The sequence below is a fragment of the Pyrgilauda ruficollis genome, unplaced genomic scaffold (genome assembly GCF_017590135.1).
Source record: "Pyrgilauda ruficollis isolate IOZ18807 unplaced genomic scaffold, ASM1759013v1 scaffold74, whole genome shotgun sequence".
NCBI lineage: Eukaryota > Metazoa > Chordata > Aves > Passeriformes > Passeridae > Pyrgilauda > Pyrgilauda ruficollis.
The window spans coordinates 2,775,122-2,796,242 of record NW_024529266.1 but is presented as its reverse complement, the minus strand read 5'-3'; the positions used below and the strand labels follow the sequence as shown (position 1 = coordinate 2,796,242).

General features: G+C 39.8%; 1 protein-coding gene across 2 annotated transcripts in view; it reads left to right on the top strand.

Moving 5' to 3' along the window:
• Positions 1–6: 6 nt before the first annotated feature.
• PGM5 (phosphoglucomutase 5) overlaps positions 7–21,121 on the top strand; it is a 72,544-nt gene continuing 51,429 nt past the window's right edge. For both annotated transcript variants that reach the window (XM_041486124.1, XM_041486123.1), the window contains exons 1-6: positions 7–385; positions 6,880–7,042; positions 9,602–9,748; positions 13,827–13,952; positions 16,077–16,267; positions 17,166–17,320. In XM_041486124.1, the coding sequence (XP_041342058.1) occupies positions 125–385; positions 6,880–7,042; positions 9,602–9,748; positions 13,827–13,952; positions 16,077–16,267; positions 17,166–17,320 (1,043 nt within the window). In that variant the 5' untranslated portion in view covers positions 7–124. The remainder of the gene's footprint in view (positions 386–6,879; positions 7,043–9,601; positions 9,749–13,826; positions 13,953–16,076; positions 16,268–17,165; positions 17,321–21,121) is intronic.

Below are 21,121 nucleotides of genomic sequence, written 5' to 3'. Positions count from 1 at the left end.
CCGGGGGCCGAGCGAGCGCGGCCCCGCCCGGGGAACGCCTCTGGGCTCCCCACCGCCGGCTCGGCAGCGTGCGCCGGGGCCGCCGCTCGGCAGCGGAGCCAGAGCCGGGCGGGCGGCAGCCGCCATGGAGCGGACCCCCATCCCCGTGCTCACCGTGCAGACGGCGCCCTACGAGGACCAGCGCCCCACGGGCGGAGGGGGCCTGCGGCGGCCTACGGCGCTCTTCGAGAGCCAGCGCAACTACCTGCCCAACTTCGTGCAGAGCCTCCTCTCCTCCGTCGACCTCCGCGACCGGCAGGGCTGCACCATGGTGGTGGGCAGCGACGGCAGGTACTTCAGCAAGACGGCCATCGAGATCGTCGTTCAGATGGCCGCGGCCAACGGGGTAAGCCGTCCCGTCACCCTTCCCGCCGCCCCTCGGCGGCCCCTGCTCCCCGTCCCTGGCAGCGGCTCCCGCGGGAAGCGCGGGCAGAGCCTTCCACAGTCATCCCCCGGACAGCGCTGGAGGCACGGATGAAGCCCGGAGGAGCCGCCTGCGGTGTGTTCCAGCGCCGCGGGCGTCGGGAGCCGCAGCCAGCCCCGCGCTGTGCCGCCGGGCCGCGCAGAGCTGGGGGCTCCATCGGCGTGGCGGCAACCTCTGGAGACTGCCAGCCGTGCCGTGCTGTTTCACACCTTATTTTAGGAGGAGGAAGACATGGGAGCTGAAACATAGGGTCACTCTGCAGGAGAAAATGTAGCAGAATTAAAACTAAGTACGCGGGAAACAAAGGTATCAGACAAGCATCTGCTGCTCAGGATATTTAAAAAATAGTTCGAGGAAAATGGTACTCTTGAAAGAAGAGGAGTTCAGCATTTTACCCACAACCTTAGGAAAATAATAGTTCTCTTCTATTGGTCACTTGCTAATAAATTATAAAATGCAGGTGAACAGCGGTGGCAGAAACCTGTGGTCAGGCGGGATACAATTGTTTTGGTGCAGTTTTGAAAGTAGGAAAGAACTCAGGAAGAGAGCTTACGTCTTCTTCTAGAAGATATATGCACATTCACGTGTGGATGTGTATGTACAGAAAGCTGTATGGGAAACACCCCATAATGCAGGCTTGAAGTTCCTATTTCAAAGCAGACTTGAAACTACTATCTCTTATTTTGATGCCTAGACTGATCCTCTAGTTTTGGCAAAAGGAATGATATAATTCTATAGGGATTTTTTTTTTTATTCAAAAGCTCAGTACTTTAAAGACATTCCTTTCAAAAGATCTTTCAGTTTTGAAATTAATCTCCATATGTGTTTGAATTTTCCCTGCTGATTTGCTGTCACGTACAAGACCAACCAGCCTTGTATGAATAATGAGTATTTTTCAATTTACTTCTAAAGCATGTTCTCAACATGCTGATAATATCAAGCAGATGCTGATTGATGCCTTAGGTTTCACAGATTATGTTACATACTCTTTACCTAATGCAAAACCACTGTTCATATTACTTGAATTATATTACATATATTACAACGTTCATGTTACGCGTTAGAGGCCAGGGTTTATGTGGCCCAGGGTGTGGGAGGGCTCTGTGGGGGACACTGGTGGAAGTGGCGAGACTAGCACAGTGGTTCCATCTGCAGCATCAGGGAAGGGAGCGTGTAGGGCAGAGGAAGTGGACTGGTGTGTGGGGAGTTGCAGGGAAGGTGGTACAGGACATGGAGGAGTGCTGCTTTCTAGTCCCATTGCCCTTGTAGCTCAGTGGAGACAGTCTCATTGATGGAATTGTACCTCTTGGCCAGGTGGGGTAAGGTGCAGCAACAGCTAAAGCAAGAGCCCAGGTGCAAGAGCTGCTCTGCAGAGGCTGAGGTCCTCGCATGCTGCTAGGAACTATAAGAATGGGTTTCAGTGCAAGGTGGCCACAAGAACTGAGGTGCTGAAGAAATTTGGGGTTTAGAGGAGCAGGGGCTTCTCATCCAAATTATGCTGACTAATTTTTCCTGTCAGTCTGTCTCATTCCTATTGCTTCTATCACATTCCCCATCTTGTTGGAATATCTTTCTGACCTCAGGAGATTTCCAGTTTGAGATGATTCTGACACCTTGCTGTAATAATGCTTTCCCCTTTCTTAAGTTATTGCAAGTTTCTTAGAAACGCAGTTTCTCCCTAGTGCTTTCTGAAGACAAACCCCTAACATTTCTGCTCACAGTTCTCACAAATACCTGAATTCATGTATGATCCTGTTGCTAATGACACAGTCCTCAGAAATTCAGCAGCCCAGGTGCTAGGGAGCTATTGAAAGGGCTTCCCATTTCCACATTCTAATGCTCTGTCCCTCTCTAACGTCTTCACCCTGGTCACCTTCACCTCTTTTTCTCTCAAACACAATGTAAATGCATAAGTTTCACATTTACTTCATTAGTACTTCATTAGTACATATGTTTTATGTTTTGGCTGTTAAAATACACCGGCTGGGAAAATACCTAAATCTCCTTGATATAATTGTTTATTGCTGTGCTATAGAAATAGGTGGAGAGGAGAAGACTCATGAGAGCAAAGATCTGTCCCTTTGGATGAGGTTAATATCATGAGAAAGCATGTAGCTGGTATCACAGGGAAAGAAGTGAACTGATGTAGGCTGGATCAATTGAAATAGGGGGAAGGCTTGAAATGTGCATTGAAAATGTTCAGCTGCCCTGAGTGCCAGCAGTGCTGATAAACTGAACTTTAATCTCCTTGCTGGAAGACACATACCGAGAGCCATGGCTAGTTGTGCTGGCTGAGTACAAAAATAAAAGCGATTTTCTATTATCAACTGTAAATGGATTGCCCTTTAGAGTTGCTAGGTTCCTCTTAGTTCTGACTTGGTGACTCATCCCACATTCCCCCTGTGCTAACAGCCTGGCACGGTTGGCATAGGCTCCAGTACAAGGAATGAGATGAGGTCCCCTGCTCAGTCAGCTGCCAATGCTTGGCCTGCCTTCTACTCATCCTTGGTGCTGCTGGCTCCTGCCCTCCAGCTCCAGGCTGCAGGTACATGCACCAGAGCTACAGCCTGCACAGCCTTCCCGTGGTGGCAGCAGCTGCAGGCTGGCCCATGCTCTGCAGCTGCCAGCAGCACATGCACCACCAGCCCCTGTTCCGAACCAGGGTTACCCTCCAGTGGGCACGCAGCTGGGATGGTAGCAAACACACTTGGGTGAGGGGTGCGTGTCATGGGAAGGTGGAGGAGTGTGAGGAGGACCAGACAGAGTGAGGAGGTACAGAGCTGCTGTACCATTCTGGGTTGCAACAATCAGTTTGACAAAGTGGAGGTGGTAGGAGAGTATTTGAGGGTCTATTTCCCTTTTCACCTGTGTCGTGCCAGTAGTAGTGTCTGTCAACCTTATGTCTGGAAGATCTGAGGTAGAAGGCTCCAGCAGTTGCATACAATTCCTCTGTGTATTAGATGGAAATATTCCATTAGACCCACCAACTGGATAGGGTGTCTCATTTTTGATGGAAAGTTTAGGATACATTTAAACGAGAAGCTGTTATTTGTGAGTCTCAGTGGCAGATCAGACGGTAGTGCTGTTACACTGAATATGGAAAGTCATGACAACATGCTGGAGAGACTGCAGAGTATTGCTAGTAATGCTGTAGAAGTTTGAGATGGCAGAGAATTGAGTTTTCTGGTTGTCTGCTATGTAACACCATATTGGTTTTATTTTCCATGGCCTCTCATGCAAATCGTTCCCTCGCTCCCTGGGTCTGTATGATCTTTATTTGCTTCTGTACTGAGTGTGGTGTTCATATTCCTGTATTTTACTGTAGTATCGAAAAAATACAGGAAGGCACAGCCCCAAGTTGTTCAGGATGTAATGTGCTTGCTTCATGTTCTTTCAAGTATAATTGACTGAGGCATGTGAGAGATTACTGGGAAAAATAATTAAAAAAAGCATTAAGTGACTCTATGGTAATCAGCTGAATTGTCTGAAAAGGCACAGCTGCAAGTGGTAATATTGCATAAAAGTGTTCTTGTAAAGTACTTGTTAGAGTACTTTATTCTTTCAGCTGTAACTGTTTGCTGAGGATCTTTGTTTCTGCTGTTGTTACTAAAAGTACAGGGACAAAATAGAATGGCATAGGGACACAGTATTAGAAGAGATATTACATGCCTGTGATCTTGTAGCCATGCAAGTTTTTGAATTCCAGAGATAATCTTTCCATGCTATGAAATTGTCCAAGATTGTCAGAAGGATATTACTGGAACTTCAATTGTGACCCAGTATGTGGGTACAGTTTGGTTACTGTTTTAGCTCAGATTGTGAGAAGTCTGTAAAAACAGGTATTAATTAAATTCATTAAAGAAATAATTAAATGCTAGTTTAGCATTTGATTAAAAATTAAGAGATTGTGAGAAGAGAAGGTGACCTCTTGCATTCCTGCCACCAAAATTAAAACAGCAAAGGAAGATGGATAGCACATTTACACCTCTAAGGTCTGCCCTGTCCTCAGGGAGTTTTGTAGAACCACTGATGACCTTAATAAAAGGGGAAACTTTATAGTAGTCCCTGCAAATAAAATACTATTGCATCATTCATGTAATTTGATTTGTAGGATCCTTAATTTAGAATACTTAATATTGCAATGTTTATATAGTACAGAAATTAGCATAATAAATAATATTTCAAAGTAGTATAGAAATAGTAGCCTCATGACAAGTACTTAAGGCAAATCACATTACTCAGATTTATATTAATATCTGGCATCCAGAAAAATAGGAAAACTGGTGTGTGCGACATCTGCTGAATAGGAAGAAATGAAATATAGCAAAGAAATAGTCCTAGGTAATTTGTGCATTCTTAATAATTTAAGAATTCTACTAACTATTAAAAATACAGTGATGTGCATGAGGACAAAAACTCACTGCTTTAGATTTAGAAATACCAAAACCATGGTTGTGATAAGCCTGCATGCAAGTGTAAATGTGTTTATGCTTGAGTACATCCAGATAGATTCAGTGTGTTGTTTTCATGCATTTTGTAAAATGTTATTGCTGTCATATTCCTTTTGTTTACTCATACACAATACTGTTCTAAGAGCTGGCAGCCATTTCTGACAGCTGTATTTGGAGGATTGAGTCATTGCTCTAGCTTTCTACATGCTTCATAGTTTAAAAAAGGGAGGAACAATGTTCAAAACAAAAAATTTCAGGGTTTTTTAAATCATATTTTTCTTTTCACAATAGTATTTTGTTTGTTTCTTAACTTATTAGCTGTCCTGTTTTCTAGCAACATTCCATAGGCTTCAGAATTACCTGCAAAAACTCTGAAAAGAGAAGCAGGCAGACAATTATTCTTTCATGAGAGCTTGAGGTAGAAATCTCAGATAGAAGAGTGCATTTTCTGCACTTTTTTGAAAATTCAAAAGCAGATACCGTGATTCTTACTGAAAGAGACTAGACACAGTCTGTGATTGGTTAGAATTATCAAAAAAGTAATTTATGGTAGAAGTTGATAATTTCTTTTTAGTCCTAATTTTTCAAATTAAAATAGTTTACAAAACCAGTTTAAATAATGATCTCCTAATCCTTTGCTCTTCTGAAATTATTTGAACCCACACTTTTAAGTAACCAGTAAGGTCCTCTTGTGAGTGCCCAGAAGCAGCTCATCTATGTATGAAGGAACAGCTGTGTATCGACAGGAGGAAGGTAGTGACACCTCCTGTGCTGTTGCTTTGCCGAACAGACTCCTTCAAATCTCCTTCAAACTAGAGAATGAAGTTTGATGTTCAATTCCCAGTCTGCTTTCACATGGGGAGTGGAAGGGATTCAGTGTTCTGCCTTTCCCTCTGCCTCCCCTAACAGCCCTGTCCCTTCCCAAACTACTGTTCAGTAGTGGTGGTGGTGATGGGAGTTTATTTGATTTTTTTTTTTTTTTAAATATTGATGTTACTAAGAAATTCCAGACTTCGACAGCATCCTTTTAAGCTCCATATGCAGCTGCCTCAGTTCTCATCTGTAACACTTAACCTCCCTTTCTCCCTTTGTTTTTTTTGTGTCTTCCTTTTGCGTTCCCCAGAAATTGGAACTCTCTTGTATTTCTTTGTAAATACATTTCTTGTTGGCTTCTAGATTATTTATGTTAAACTGAAACTGTAGTATGATGAAGGCATGGTTTTGAAATTGGAACCTTGCAGTGGAACTTCACATAATACCAAGCACATTGAGTCAGTGTTTAATAACACCGCCTGAAAGTTTTTTTTTTTTATTTTATTTTAAGAATGGTGGGAACTTCCCCTGCTCAGCTGTGCCCTGGGAAACACACCCTGTACATTTGGAATAGCCAAGGAGTCATTGATAGCTGAAGGAGGAGCAGTACTTTCTGTGGGCAGGACATCCAAGGCTGTCTTGGCAATAGAAGTGTAACTACAAGAGACTGCAGGCCCTATTGCAGAGTGGTACTTGTGATTACACTGAAAGGCTGCCCTGTGAAAGGCTTTCTATTCTCTTTCTATTAAATCCCCAGCCCTGCAAATGCATCCACAGGGTCAGCCCTAAACTATACTAATATCTGAGAAGATTTGCTGATTTGTGGAGTTACCTGGCAAGTTTCGGTAGCAGGATGATAGCCTAGTGCTATGCTTGGGAGCTTTGCAAATCCTTGTCATTGCTGTGCTCTTGCTTTACTGACACATCCCGGCCACTGGGGTTAAATGTGCCAGGTTACAGTAGTTTTTTTGTCAGCGCTCCAGGTTAGCAATGCAACCAACTCATGGATATTTCTCTGCAAAAGAGTATGTTCTGTACCAAGACTTTACCATTTCTCTCCTGTACATATATGCCTATTGTGTGTGTGTTTATATACTAATTTGCAAAAATTTAGTATTGTTCAGAGTACTTTGGCTTGTTTTTTCCATGTAGATTGGCAGATTGGTTATTGGACAGAATGGGATCTTATCCACACCTGCTGTTTCATGTATCATCCGAAAGATCAAAGCCGCTGGTGGAATTATCCTAACAGCTAGCCACAGTCCGGGGGGACCTGGAGGAGAATTTGGAGTCAAGTTTGAAGTTGCCAATGGAGGTATGTTTTTTTTTTAAAAGCCGCTACAACATTGCATCTTGGTGGCCTGGAAATGGCTTGTGAGGATAACTAGCTGTCTGTAATTATGTGTTTTTAATTTACTCTGTTAAAACTGTGAAGAATGTAGGCATCTCTTTTTCTTTAAATAATGTAAATGTATTTGTGTACATGGGTCTGAAAAATAAGCATTAAATGTTCATTGAAGCCCTTAGGATAGCTGTAAGATTTCTATAAACTTGCCATCTGGTTTTTACAGTCATTTATGTAGGCATCTAGATTACTGTAAAAATTCTGATCCTTTTATAAAGATGCCTATGAGGGAGCTTTGTTTTCCTCATATTTCTGTGTTGCTTGGGTTGGCATTTACTTTAAAGCATGTAATTTCAGAAGTACTGTAAGCAGTGTAACTCATTGTCTTGTGTGGAAGAAAGCACATGAGAAACTTCTTATATTTACCCAGGAAGTAACTTATCCAGGTAGAGTTGTACCATTTTACTGCGGCAATTCCACCATTGAATAAGGGAATTTTTGTATGTAGCTAAAGTCTTGTTTTCTGAAATTGACAACAAACACATTATGTTGTTATGGGTTCTAACTTACCTATGTATGTTATAGGTTCTGTATGGTTTACATTATAGATCTGTGTACACTTATATAACATTATATGAGGTTGCTGACACTTTGTATACCTCACAGATGTAGAGTCCTTTCCATCTGAAAAAAAAATTAACTGAAAGTGCTTATAAAATGTTTCCTTCCCCATTCTGAAGGTGGGAGAACTTGAGATGGGGTTGCTTTCTCCCTTCTCTCTTGTGTAGTTGAAAAATGTGCATGGGTAAATGAATGTGATTTTATAAACAGAATTACAGGGATTGTGTTAGGTCAGCCAGTAAGATACCAGGGTCACAGCACACATATACCAGAGCTAAACCATTAGATGAATTAGCACTCTATGAACTTTAAAACACCACATGCATTTAAAATCTGCTTGATAAATGGGAAACAGTTGGTGGTGCCATCTTTCTAGTGTGCTTTGCCTTTTTAAAGAGAATTCAAAAAGGCTGTTATATTTTATGTATGAAACACTCCTCAAACACAGGTCACAAGGTTTAATTATTTATGTTAATCAGCAGGACCATAATGAAAAGCAGTTGGTTTAAGTTCCAGCCGAGAAAATGTTGGTTAAGTATTAGGTGTATCAAGGTGTTTGTTAAGTATTAAGTATCAAGGTGTTTGAACTTCAAGATAGTGTTTAAGCACAGCAACAAGCTCCTAGGGAAGGTTATTATTTACTCTATATTCTTGCTCAGTCTATTTTGCAGATCCAGGTCAAGCAGAAGTGGCTTGTCTCTGTAGCTGTAGAAGAGAATGTAGAGTGACCTATGGGATCTCTTTAGCTGGAAATATCAGTAGACAATACATCCGTCTATCAAGGAAGATCTGTAGCTAATGACATCCTCCCCTTTGGATGGGTTTGGATTAGATGAGTAAGAAGTCATTTTGTAAGCTACGTGAAGAGTTAAGTGGCTGGTTTTTATGCAGTGATTTGGACCATCTGGTACACTGCATCTGAGATGGAAGACACTAATTGACGTGACAACGCACTGCACATAGCGGCATTGCTAGACAAATGGAAAATGCAAAGGCATTTGAGAGGAGAGAGGACACACCAGAGGGAATAAAAGAAATAATTTTTAGTGTAGAAGTGTAGCTTTAATATAAGCTGTGCAGAGTCAGATAAGCCAAAAAGAGACTTGCTGCAATTCACACTCAGTTGCAGCTCAGACTCAGCCTTTGCACTTCATATGGCATAGTTCATCTAGTAATTTTTGCATCAAACCTGCAACTTTGATTTAGTTGACAGTAAATCTTTGTAAAGAAAGCCATCTTTCAGGCTTTAGCAATGAAAGTAACTCATAAGTAAGATGTGTTTTCTGTTTCTGAATGACGTAACAAATCCAGGTGGTAATTGCTAATTGTTAAGTAACTAAGGTATTTTGAATTCCAACAAAAAAATTTCCTCCACAGGTAGTGGAGGAAAACTGCAATACAGCACCACTGTTAAACTGGTTAGATTTCTAATAATGTTATTTTTTCCTAATGAAATAATGTGGAACACCAAGCTATCTGATTTTCACAGGTGTGCATCTTCAGAAAGTCCTATGAAACACCAGAACCTGCTGCTGAAGAGCAGGCTTTCCTTTGATAGCTATGTTGAGATTCCTTGCAGAGTGAAAAAGGCAGTCTTTGACCAATAAGCCCAAACAAATATGACTGTGGTTACCTCATCTCTCCTGCCCCAGGATAATTTAATTTGATTAAACATTTAAATCAAAATGTTCTGAGTAATGCAGTGCATTTCCATGTTTTATTTTTTTGAAAAATGTTTTAAACCTGTGTTGTAGGGAAAGAACAGACCTTATTTACCACAGTACTTTGTTTTTATTTACTCCATAGTAACTCAAATATATTCAGAAAAATGTTTGCTATAGCACTTATTTTTAAGATAGGAAATCTTCATTTAAAAGAAATGACCCGTCATGTTATTTTCTGTTACAGGACCTGCTCCAGATATAGTTTCAGAAAAAATCTATCAAATCAGCAAAACCTTGGAGGAATATGCAATTTGTCCTGATCTCAGAGTTGATTTATCACGCCTAGGAAGACAAGAATTTGATCTGGAGAACAAATTCAAACCTTTCCGAGGTATCAGTGTGTGCTTTTTCTCACGCTAAATCCATTGAGTCTAAATATTAGTATTGCTGCAGAGTTATAATGGGTAATTATATAAGCAGAGCTTTCTTCAGGATGCCTTACTAAAAGTTATCAAAATACGAGGCAATTTAGAATCATAGAATGGTGTGTGGTGGAAAGTACCTTCAGGATCATCTTGTTCCAACTGCGCTGTCATGGGCAGGGAGACCTTTCATTAGACCAGGTTGCTCAGAGTCCCATCCAGCCTTGCCTTGAACACTTCCAGGTATGGGGCATCCACATCTTCTTTGGACAACCTGTTCAAGTACCTCACCCCCCTCACAGTAAAGAATTTTTTCCTAAAATCTAATCTAAATCTCTTCTCCTTCAATTTAAAACCCTTCCCCCTTGTCATAACACTATTTGCCTGTTTCGAAATTCTCAGCTGCCTTTTAGGTACTGGAAGGCAGCTGTAAGGTCTCTTCCGAACCTTCTCCATGCTGAACAATCCCAGATCTCTCAGCCTGTCTTCTTAGGAGTGTTCTCATCATCTTTGTGACACTCCCTTAGGCCTGCTCCAACAGATCCATATCTTTCTGGTACTGAGAACCCCAGAGCTGATGCAGCCCTGCAGCTGGGGTGTCAGCAGAGCAGAGCAGAGGGGCAGAATCCCCTCCCTGGCCCTGCTGCCCACACTGCTTTGGATGCAGCTCAGGACACATCTGGCTTTCTGGGCTGTGGGTCATGCCCAGCTTTTCATTCCCAAGAATCCCCAAGTCCTTCTCTGCAGGGCTGCTCTCAGTGAGTTCTTCTCCCAGTTTGCACCTGTGTCAGGAACTATCCTGACCCAGGTGCAGCACTTTGTGCTTGGACTTGTGGGACCTCAGGAGATTCTCACACTTCTCAAGCTTGTCCAGGTCCCTCTGGATGGTACCCCTTCCTTCTGTTGTGTCATCTGCACCACTCAGCTTTGTCATTGCAAACCTGCTGAAGGAGCACTCAATGTCCCTGCTGATGTCATTAGTGAAGATGTTGAAGGGTACTGACTGGTCCCAAGACAGAGCCCTGAGGGAGCCCACTCCTCACTGGCCTCCACCTGGACTCAGGGTCATTGTGTCCAAACTCCTTTTCCATTGAATAGTCCATCCATCAGATCCATATCTCTCCAATTCAGAGATACTGGATGTGATACCATGTGGTACAGTGTTAAAAACCTTAAAGAAGTCTAGATAGATGACACTGATCTATCACATATCATCTGAAAGATCAAAGCAGCTGCTGGAATTATTCTAACAGCTAGCCACAGTCCCAGGAAACCCGGAGGAGAGATTGCAGTGAAGTTTGAGGTTGCCAATGGAGGTAGAGTTTGTTTTTTTTTTTTAATAAAGCAAAAGGTCTCATCCAGAGACTCCCTATGTCAGGTGGCCAACCACAGAGTCTATGACGATCTGTTTCTTGATTTTCACCCACAGGGTCTCAGTCTGTTTATGGCTGTTTATCAGAGGCAGCTCTTCACAATCTGACCCTTCTTTAGCATTAAGCACAACACCCCCACCCCTCCTGTCTGTCTGAAAAGACCCAGCCTGTCTCTTCTTGTAACCCTCAACTACAGTGCTCCAGTCATGTAACTCATGTCCCACGTTTCTGTGATTGCAATTGGGTCATAGTTTTCCAAATGCACCCTGGTTTCCAACTCCTTTTGCTTGTGTCCAGTGCTGTGTGCATTTATAGGGAAGTGTTATGTTTGTTTTGCACTTCAGGAATCTGAGTTACAGACTTTTAAGTGCATCAGGCCTCATCATTCAGCCAAGTATCTTTGCTAAATTTATGCTTGCTAGTAGTTAAACATCAAACACAAACATTTTGGGTCTAGGAATGGTTTGTTTATTGAAGTCTAATTGATAAAAGGGTAAGTGAGGCTCAGTTTATTAATTTTTTCTGACTTTCTGAAAAGTTATGGGATTTTTACATCCAGTGACTCCAAATGTAAAGGGATTGCTTAAGCACGTGTTTAATTTTAGGCATAGTGAATACTTTAATGCTTACAATTGATTTAAAATTATTTAACACAGCTGTTTTCTTGAAGGAGTCAAAAACAAATTAAGGGGTCCTGACATGTATTTCAAACTTAGTGTATATTTCATATATTTCAAATACTATAAGACACTATGCAGCCTCAAGAACTTTCTGCATTCCTGATGCCCTAGAATGAAAGCCATTTTGTTTTTTCATCCAAACTTCACATTTTGAGACAATTTACAATTTTGAGGAATAAAATTTCTCATTTAAAAAAGTCTTTAAATTTTGATTTCACTGGAGTATTTTATTTTATTGTAAAGAACATGTTTGGCTTTTTTAGGGAAAAAAAAAAAAGCAAAGAGAATTCAACTCCAGCACCACTGTGGAATCATAGAATTGTTACAGCATTAAATTTTGGTTTTTAAACTGTTTAATCTCTCCAAACATTATTTTTAAAATTAAAATGAGACACTCCTCCCCCAAAGATGTATAAAAGTACATACAGATATTTACAGGTTTTCTGTATGTTTTTCTAAAAAAAAAAATAATTTCCCAATCACATCTTCCAAGAATACATCAACCTGAGACAGCAGAGCTATCAGGGACCCTACTGAAGCAATGTAATTGGCTTATAAGTGCATGAATAGATAGAGTTTACACAGATCTGAATGCACATTGAAGGTGCAAAAAGAATGAAAATAATTTAAAAAGTAATTTAAATACTATCTGATGCATTTGAAACTTTTGCTTCAGTTATATGAACTGACTCCTGAGAATCAAGGCTACAGAGGCGCTGGAACAACTGAGGTTGGGTTTGGCAGGAGTTAAAATAATTTTTGGACTTTAATCCTTCATGTGCTTTATATTCACATGTGTGAGCAGCTCCACCAGAGTTGCCACATTTGTTCATATGCGTAAAGCTTAGGGCCTGCTAAAATGCTGTTAGGAGCAGGGCATAGAAGACAAGAAATAATATAAACCTAGTAAGTGTTTAAAACTTTTGTCATATACCATAGAATTGACTCTTTTTCAAGTTTTACAGATAATTTTTCGGCCTTGAGAACCTTTTTTTGTTTCTTCAAACATATTGTCACAATCTATTCTGACTGAGTGTGTTTCTCAGGCTCAAAAAATGTCTTTGTCATTTTCATGTTACTCTAAAGAAGAGCATTAGTGTGAGGTCAGTGTTTCTGAGCAAAATTGGATGAGATTTTAAGTAATAATTTAACTTATAAGTAAGATATTTCAAGTTACTCATTTAACCAGATGAAAAGACATTTCTATTACATATGCTTTTTAATTTAATCAGGAAAAGTGATTCATTCCAAGATGACTGAGAAGCATGGCTTTTGACAGTTGTTTGGTGACTGCTTTCATTATGACAGACTTATTTTCATTAATTCATTTTTGTTTAATGTTTTACATCCAAAAGAACTAGAAAAACTGTATTGCTCTCCTTTCATGAATTTAAATTTCAAGTTATCAATACCTTAGCAAAAACACAGATGTATCTGAGCCTTGCTTTCATAAATCAGTGAGATCTACAATGCAAAAGTATAGTTTGTTATCCATCTACAACAAACAGAACACAGGTATTCCTGGTGCCACAATTTAGAAAATAGGTTGTATGTCTGTCTTGAAGGAATCATGCAGATAGGTACTGCTGTCAGGTGGACGTTGAGTGGTGTCAACTTGCCATGAGCATCTTTTTCCTCTGAAAATAAACCTATTTAGCTTGCAAAGTTTTTCAGTGGTTTAGTGAATGATCTATTAAGAGTTTACTTTGATGTAAGTACACTCATTAATGTCTTCAGTGAAATAGGAGCTGTCAACTTACATTATCTCTGCAGTCTTTTGGCAGTCAAAACTGTTGATCTTTTCAAGGCTTAAAGCTTGATAATAGCCACACTGAAGGCACCGGGAGCCTTAGATTTTCCCTAATTTCAAAGCAAAGCCATGTCATGTGGGGGTTATGTGCTCTGACTTTAGTTCTCTTGGGGGGAAGAGAGCTGGGAGAAATAACTTTACTTAGGTGAACTGTAGTCACCTTTTTTTGGTGTGATTTTTCTAGTGGAAATTGTGGATTCTGTGGAAATCTACCTCAATCTCCTTCGAAGTATTTTTGACTTCAGTGCCATCAGAAATTTGCTGACTGGACCCAATCAGATTAAAATAAGGATTGATGCCATGAATGGAGGTATGAACTTAAGTGCTGTTGGGTCAGAATTGTACGTACACCGAAATAAATTCCCAATAGAAGCTGTGCACTGCAATGGTTTCCCAATAACAATACAGCATACAAATGTTGGACATTTAGTTAATAGAAGCTAAGGGTAATAAGGAAGGATTTGAACCTTATACTAATAGCAAAGGCAGTCATAGTAATGGGTTAGGTTTCTTACCAGGCAAAGAGATTTATCTTACTTGATAAATAAGTAAGGACATATGTGTCCAATAAAAGTTTTCTTTCTGCATTTGGAAGCAAGCAGGATGAGGTAATCTTGCCATGACAGGGTGATGAAGTGTATTGCAGTGTCCAGTGACTGAGGAGGTTACAGGGCAGTCTCTAAGAGGAAATTATAAATGGTATAAAACTAGTAAAGTCTGAATAAATAAATTAAAGAGTTAGCTGAGACCTCTGTCTCATTAATGCTAAAAATGAGCAAATTTCACAGTACTGGGAACAAGTTGAAAGTGTCATAGAAGACAGCAAGGGGATAAATGGTGTACTGATATTAAAAAATATAAGCTGTGTCACTTGGGGAAACACAGGCCAGGATAAGATCTATTTTAGGCTACATTATGAATATATAAATAAGGATTGCTGCAGATAATGAGTTGAAGGATAGGAGTGTGAGTAAGACTGTTCAGCATTATCTTATGGAAAACAGATTACATCAAGCAAACCAGCTTTCATTCTTTAATGGGATTACAAAAACAGACCCATAAAAGGAGCTGGACAAACTTAGAAAACTTCTGTAAAGCATTTTATCTAGAACAGTGTGATAGCTCTGAACACCCAGTTTTGCCAGACTGTGTCAAAAGGGCAGATGGTGTCCTTTAGCATGCAGAGGGAGCAGTGAGGAAGGCACTGCCTCTTGTCAGGTACTATACTGGAGAGAATGTTACTAAAATACCTGGAGCTCTCATGTTCAGATCTGTTTCTGACCGTTCAGAATTTTTATTGTTGTTAAAAAGATGTTGTCAAAAAGTCTGTTTAGGGTTAGAAAAACTGATGCATCACAAACATTTTAAAAGACTTAGCTTGTTTGCTTTATTTGCAAGGTGGCAGAGAATTGGCTTTATGACCTTGCATTTTGGTGGAGAGATGTATATCTATAATTTAAAGTACATGTAGATTAGGTGTATACAAGTGGAATATATTTTATGGCTGTACATGGTGATAGTTTAACATTGGCAGAGAACAGAGTAATTTGATAGGAGTCCACTTTAGATAACAACGTGAATCATGGTATATTTTATGGAATTAACATCTACATTTTTATGAAAAGAAGTTTCACTTTTACCTCAGGTCTCCGCTACTCCAATTATCAAGATTTAAGAGTAAGGAGAAAGAGAGAGCAGTCACTCATGCATTTTTTACCTCTGAGTGACCTGTTCACACCTGCATCCGGGATGCAGAGTGCTCAGGTAGTGACCGTTTAGTCACCAAATGCATGTAATAATTATGGCATATAACACCATGGGGTTTTAGTTGGTCATGTCTTTAACAAAACAAAGAAGTATCTTGGAGTTAGCTTTGAGAAAATTTTAATTTAATTAAAATTATTAATTTATATTTATTTGATATAATTTATAATAATTTAAATTTAATTTAATTTAAATTTAATTTATTCATGGTAGCAACTAAAATGTAGTAAAATTCTTTGGTGGACAAATCTCTTGCAATTTTCACATGAATTGGAATCTTAAGGTAGGTGTATTTCCCATGTGTATTCACCCACTGTTAACTTTCCTTGCTATTATGTGTTATTTTAACACATAGAGTGGTGTTTTTATTTTAGTGAGAAAACTCCTGTATGTGTATGATATTTTCTTTACTTAGTAATGGGTAAAAAAACCTCTGCGTCTTTCACCATTGTGATTTTCATGGTGAATTGATTATTTTCATACTGATTAATTATTTACTTTGAGGACAATCACATGTTCCTCTGTGAAAGAATAGTTTGGGCGTTGTTGCAAGGACAGATGCATAGAATTGCTGAAAGTATGTTTTGTATGCAATGTCAACAGTGCTGTTAAAAATTTGAATGTCAAGCATATGCTTTTGTGATTGCATGGCAGATTTCTGTTTTCACAGTTATGGGACCCTATGTAAGAAGAATCTTGTGCGATGAATTGGGAGCTCCTGCAAATTCTGCCATCAACTGTATTCCTCTGGAGGATTTTGGTGGACAGCCTCCCGATCCAAATTTAACATATGCCACTGCCTTGCTGGAGGCTATGAAAGGTGGCGAGTATGGATTTGGAGCTGCTTTTGATGCTGATGGAGTAAGTGCTTAGATCTGTCTTGAGGTTCCACTGCAGTTGTTATTTTCTCTGGGGTCAGATACGGGACATGTAAGTATAATTTATCTGCTTTTCAGTAACCCATTGAAGCTGAAAGTGGTATTACTTTCAGGTACAGATGGTAACATTTGCAACCCATAAATCAGACACATATGTTGTAATTTTTCTCTGCAGATGACTGAAAATCAAGCAGAATTTAAAGGCAGGATGAGAATTATTTAAGTATCAGGCTGGTTTTGTTTTGTGCTGGTGTAACACTTTTTTCCTTAGTTAGGAGCACACAGCATATAGATGATGCAGACTTGTCACAGTAAACAGTAATAACGTTGAGTCCTTTCTGGTTAGCAACATGAATTAAGGGCTTTTTAGCTAAATAAAGCACTGAGTCGTAACCTGTGTTTATTTTAAATTTTTAATGTTGTATTATCAGCATAATAAAAAGCAATGTATTGCAAAAGAACTTTCTGCCATGACAAGGTGGGAGAAAGATTAAAAGGTTATGAAGAGCAAAAGCTGTTTTCTATTCTCAGTAAACACGAAATACTCTCCTACTCCCATAATAGTGTGTGCCATTGGCAAAAAGATTCTCCTAGACAAGCATTCTCTTGGCAGAAACAGAGCTGCTGAAGTGACATGTAGGAGGCAGAAGCTAGAAGTTGATCTGGAGCTTTGATTTGCATGGCAGGAGGGAGTGATGGTGTGATAGTGAGATTATAAACATGCCAGGATGATGCCAGTAAATTTTTCTGCCCAAAGAGGGATGTGAGTTACCCAAAGCCTGCCCTTTTTCTCTCTACTTCCAGTGGATCTAGGAAAAGAAATTAGGTGTCCTCAATACATGGAATTTGGGATGCTATTTTACATTTGTTTTCTTCTCCAGGACCGCTACATGATCCTTGGCCAAAATGGTTTCTTTGTTAATGCATCAGATTCACTGGCTATAATTGCTGCCAATCTGTCTTGCATTCCATACTTTTGTCAGATGGGTGTCCGAGGATTTGGCAGAAGCATGCCTACCAGCACAGCTCTGGACAAGTAAGATGAAATATTTATTTGTATCACCTCGGTCATTACATTTGTTATCTCTACTTTTTATTACATAGCAATTCCAAAATTTTGAAGTCTTTTGATAAAAGCTTCTAATTTTCCCAGTCTTTATGTGCTTTATTTTTTAAGCTGGTTTTGACAAGATTTTGGTTTTACCTAGACTATTTTTTTCCGGTTTTACTTGCATTAAAAGAGTTTAATTCAGTTTGGTGAAGAAGTAAATTGGTAAATCTCATGTACCAATATTTGACTGTATTCTTCCATAAAACTTTATTGTTTTTATTAGTAAATAATGGTTTACAGCCTAATCTGGAAGCTCTTTTTATGAAAGTTGTGGAAGTTTAAAAAAAATGAAGTAATAATTCAATACTAAAGTATTCAAAAAATCAAAACCCTCCTCAAACTGAAGAAATATGAGCATGTTTTGTTAGCAGCTGAATTTTGAACAAGTTTCATCCAGGCCTGAATTTACTGTAAATATCTAGACAAGATGATTGTATATTATTGCATTAATATTTTCTGTTTGGAAAAGCTTTGGCTGAATCAATTGTGTCTCAATTAATCTGGCTGTATAGTTTTATAATGACAAGAGTGATCTGCTGTTCCTCTTAAATGTATCTAATCGGGAAATAGTAATTTTAAAGTGAAAAAATTGTATGTAAAGGTTGATTGCTGTATCTACAGTTTGCCTATTCAGGAAGTTTTGAAGTGTTACTAAATTCAGAGCTTGCAGCTCCCTCTAATGATTGACAGAGTCTTTGGGAATATATTCCTTACTTGTGGGTAGATAGTCTACTTTAAGAAATACTGTTAGGTCAGTATTTAATGTGTTTTGTTTATTCTGTTCAGCAGTCCAAAAATCTCATTATCGTTATATTGAAATATGATACAAGTAGAATTCATTTTGTATGTAAACACCATATCTGCATTTCTGTAAGAACTGAAGAAAGAGTGACATTTAAACATGTTTTCCCATCTGCTTTTCATAATGTTTGATAAATATGTCAGAAAGCATGAACTTGAGTCCCTGTCAATATCATGTGACTGTTTGAATTATATTCTTTGTGATGTTTACTTGACCTTCTGGCGCAAAGATTGTTTCATGGTGATTACTGCCTTATTTAGTTTTGTGGAGCTAAGCCTGAGTATTAAATAAAACTGAGCAACTGATAATGATGAAACGACTTAAGTATTTTCCCTTCCATTCCTACTAATATTTATTGTTATGAAGTTTTCAGTCTGTATCCAGGACACTTGATTTTTTTTTTTTTTTTATATTTTCTTTTGTGGTTCTCCTTGTTTTCTTGAAGACTGAGGAGTTACATGTTCTCATGTAGTTCAGTTTAGATCATGTAGTTTTCTCATAGATCATGTGGTTCCAAATCCCCTGCCATGGGCAAGGATACCTTCCACTAGTTCTGCAACTAAGGCAGTATGGCTGGAGCATTGTGACTGGTAAGGACTGAGACAAAACTGCCACCGAGTTCCTCAGCCTTCTCCATGTCCTTAGTAACCAGGTCTCCTGTTTCTGGAGAGAGTCCACATTTTTTCCTAGTCTTCCTTTTATCACCAGTGTAGCTGTAGAAACTATTCTTGTTGCTTTTGACATCCCTGACCAGATTTAATTCTGTCAGGGCTTCAGTTTTCCTAGCGTTATCTCCAGCTACTTGGAGAATTAATCTGTATTCCTCACAGGCTACCTGTCCCTGCTTCTACTCTAGGCTTTCTTCTTGTGTTTCCATTTGTCCAGGAACAGCTTGTTCATTCACACAGGCTTCCTGGTGTTTTTGCATTACTTCCTCCTCTTCATTGGGATGCATTTCTGTCAAGCCTCTAGGAGGTGATCCTTGAATGTTACTCAGCTTTCTCGGGCCCTTCTTTCCTCCTGGCCTTTGTCCCATGGCACTCTATCGAGCAAATCTTGAACAGACCAAAGCCTGCTCTCCTAAAGTCCATACAGTGTGCTCTCCTCACTGCCCTGAGGATCTTGCATTCCACCATTTCATAGTCAGTGCACTTCACATTCCACACCAGCCCCTCAATGTGGTGAGTCAAGGTTCAGCTTAGGATGTCTCCTTGTTATCTCCCCTGTCACTTGGAGAAAACAAAATTCATCCATACACTCCAGGAGCTCCTGGGTTGCAAGTGTCTTGCTGTGCTGTCTGTTCAACAGATACCAGGGTGATTGAAAGTCCCCATGAGCACAGGGCTTGTGAAGGCTGCTCCTGTCTGTTTGTAGAGGGCTTTATCCATTTGGTCTTCCTGGTAAGGTGGCCTGTGGCAGACCCTCAGGCTGTAATGTCTCTGATCACTGCTCTCCCTTTAATCCTGACCCATAATCTCTCCGTAGCTCCTTATCCTGAGCTCTCCTTATCCTTCTCTGTCTCTGAATGGGTGTGTGTGGGCTGATTACATGGATTAGAACGCTGTAAGAAGTATCATAGACACCTTCCTTGGAGATTCACTGAGCTTTGGCCTGCTTCTGAACCTTGGTAATAAGTGTGGCTCTCTTGTGAACTGAATCAATTCCTGTCCACTTGGCTACTGTCCTCTGAGGTCTCTGAGATCTTTTCTGAAGTCTGTGCTAGACAGCAAATGAAAACCACCACTTTGTATGGTGTGTCCTTATTGTCTGGCTGCAGTTTAGCCTAAATAGTAGAACTGGAACTTTCCCTTAGCTCTATTAGAGAAAAACAAATACGCACAATAACTTATGGATTTAGAAAATCTGTTCCTTTTCCACTTGTGTTCATGATGTGTTGCTTAAGACTTTTTCAAAGGGCATTATTAAACTTAAAAAGAAGGAAGCAATAATCCAAAGGACTCTTAAATGTTGCTTAGGAATATTGCATTAATAAAGGGAGCAGTGAATTACAAGAGAATTCACTCAAAATATTTAACCAGTGTTGCCATGTATTTGCTTGAAGTGACTGCTGGAATATACTGGTGTGGACTGTGGGGAGAGGATAACACTTCACAGGAAACATCTGCTTTAATATGCTCCAAGATCAACAGGATTGTGGCAGTATGTCTCCAGACTTCAATTCTCTGGCAATATGTACTCATAGGCTGGTGTTCTTTTTGTTTTGGGGAATGTGAACCTGTATTCCCTGTTCAAAAAACTATTCTTGTTTCATATCCTTGTATTCTGATTTATCTGATGTCTGCATAACAGGAAAGGAAATGAAATACTGAGATGTTAGCTAACAGTGTACAAAATGAGAATCACAAGGGTGAATAAACATTGTTTCTGTAGGAAGTACAAAGTTGGGTGTGTGTATAAAATAGCAGTCAAGATGGTACTGGAGAAAAGAGTTTCTGAGAGAATACTATTGTATTCTCAGACTAGCATCTGATAGGTTGTTTCTACAGCAAGTTTCTTTCAACAGCATGTAAGTGCTTTCATTACACTTCACCTGGGCAAAGCTAGGCACCTTACTGTGCTGTACTCTGCCACTTTACATCTAGGAGCGTGTCTCGTAATGCAACTTCGACACATCAGTGTTCTGCCTGCTGATTGTCTGTGGTCTGATCATCTAGAGACAGCCTTTAATGGGTGCTGTGGTGACAGTAAATGTTCTGGCTTGTTTACATCCTGTTGTCATGGAAGGCAGAGATGCTATGAGCTCTAACCAATCTGCCTTAAGGAGGCTGCCCCTGGCAGCAGGAAACATTTTCTTCTAAAGTGTGGTCCATTTTGTCTGAAACACACCAAGAAGCTTTGCTTATGTCATAGAAACATTTGGGTTGGAAAAGACCAATGAGATAATGAAGTCCCTCCCTCCCTCC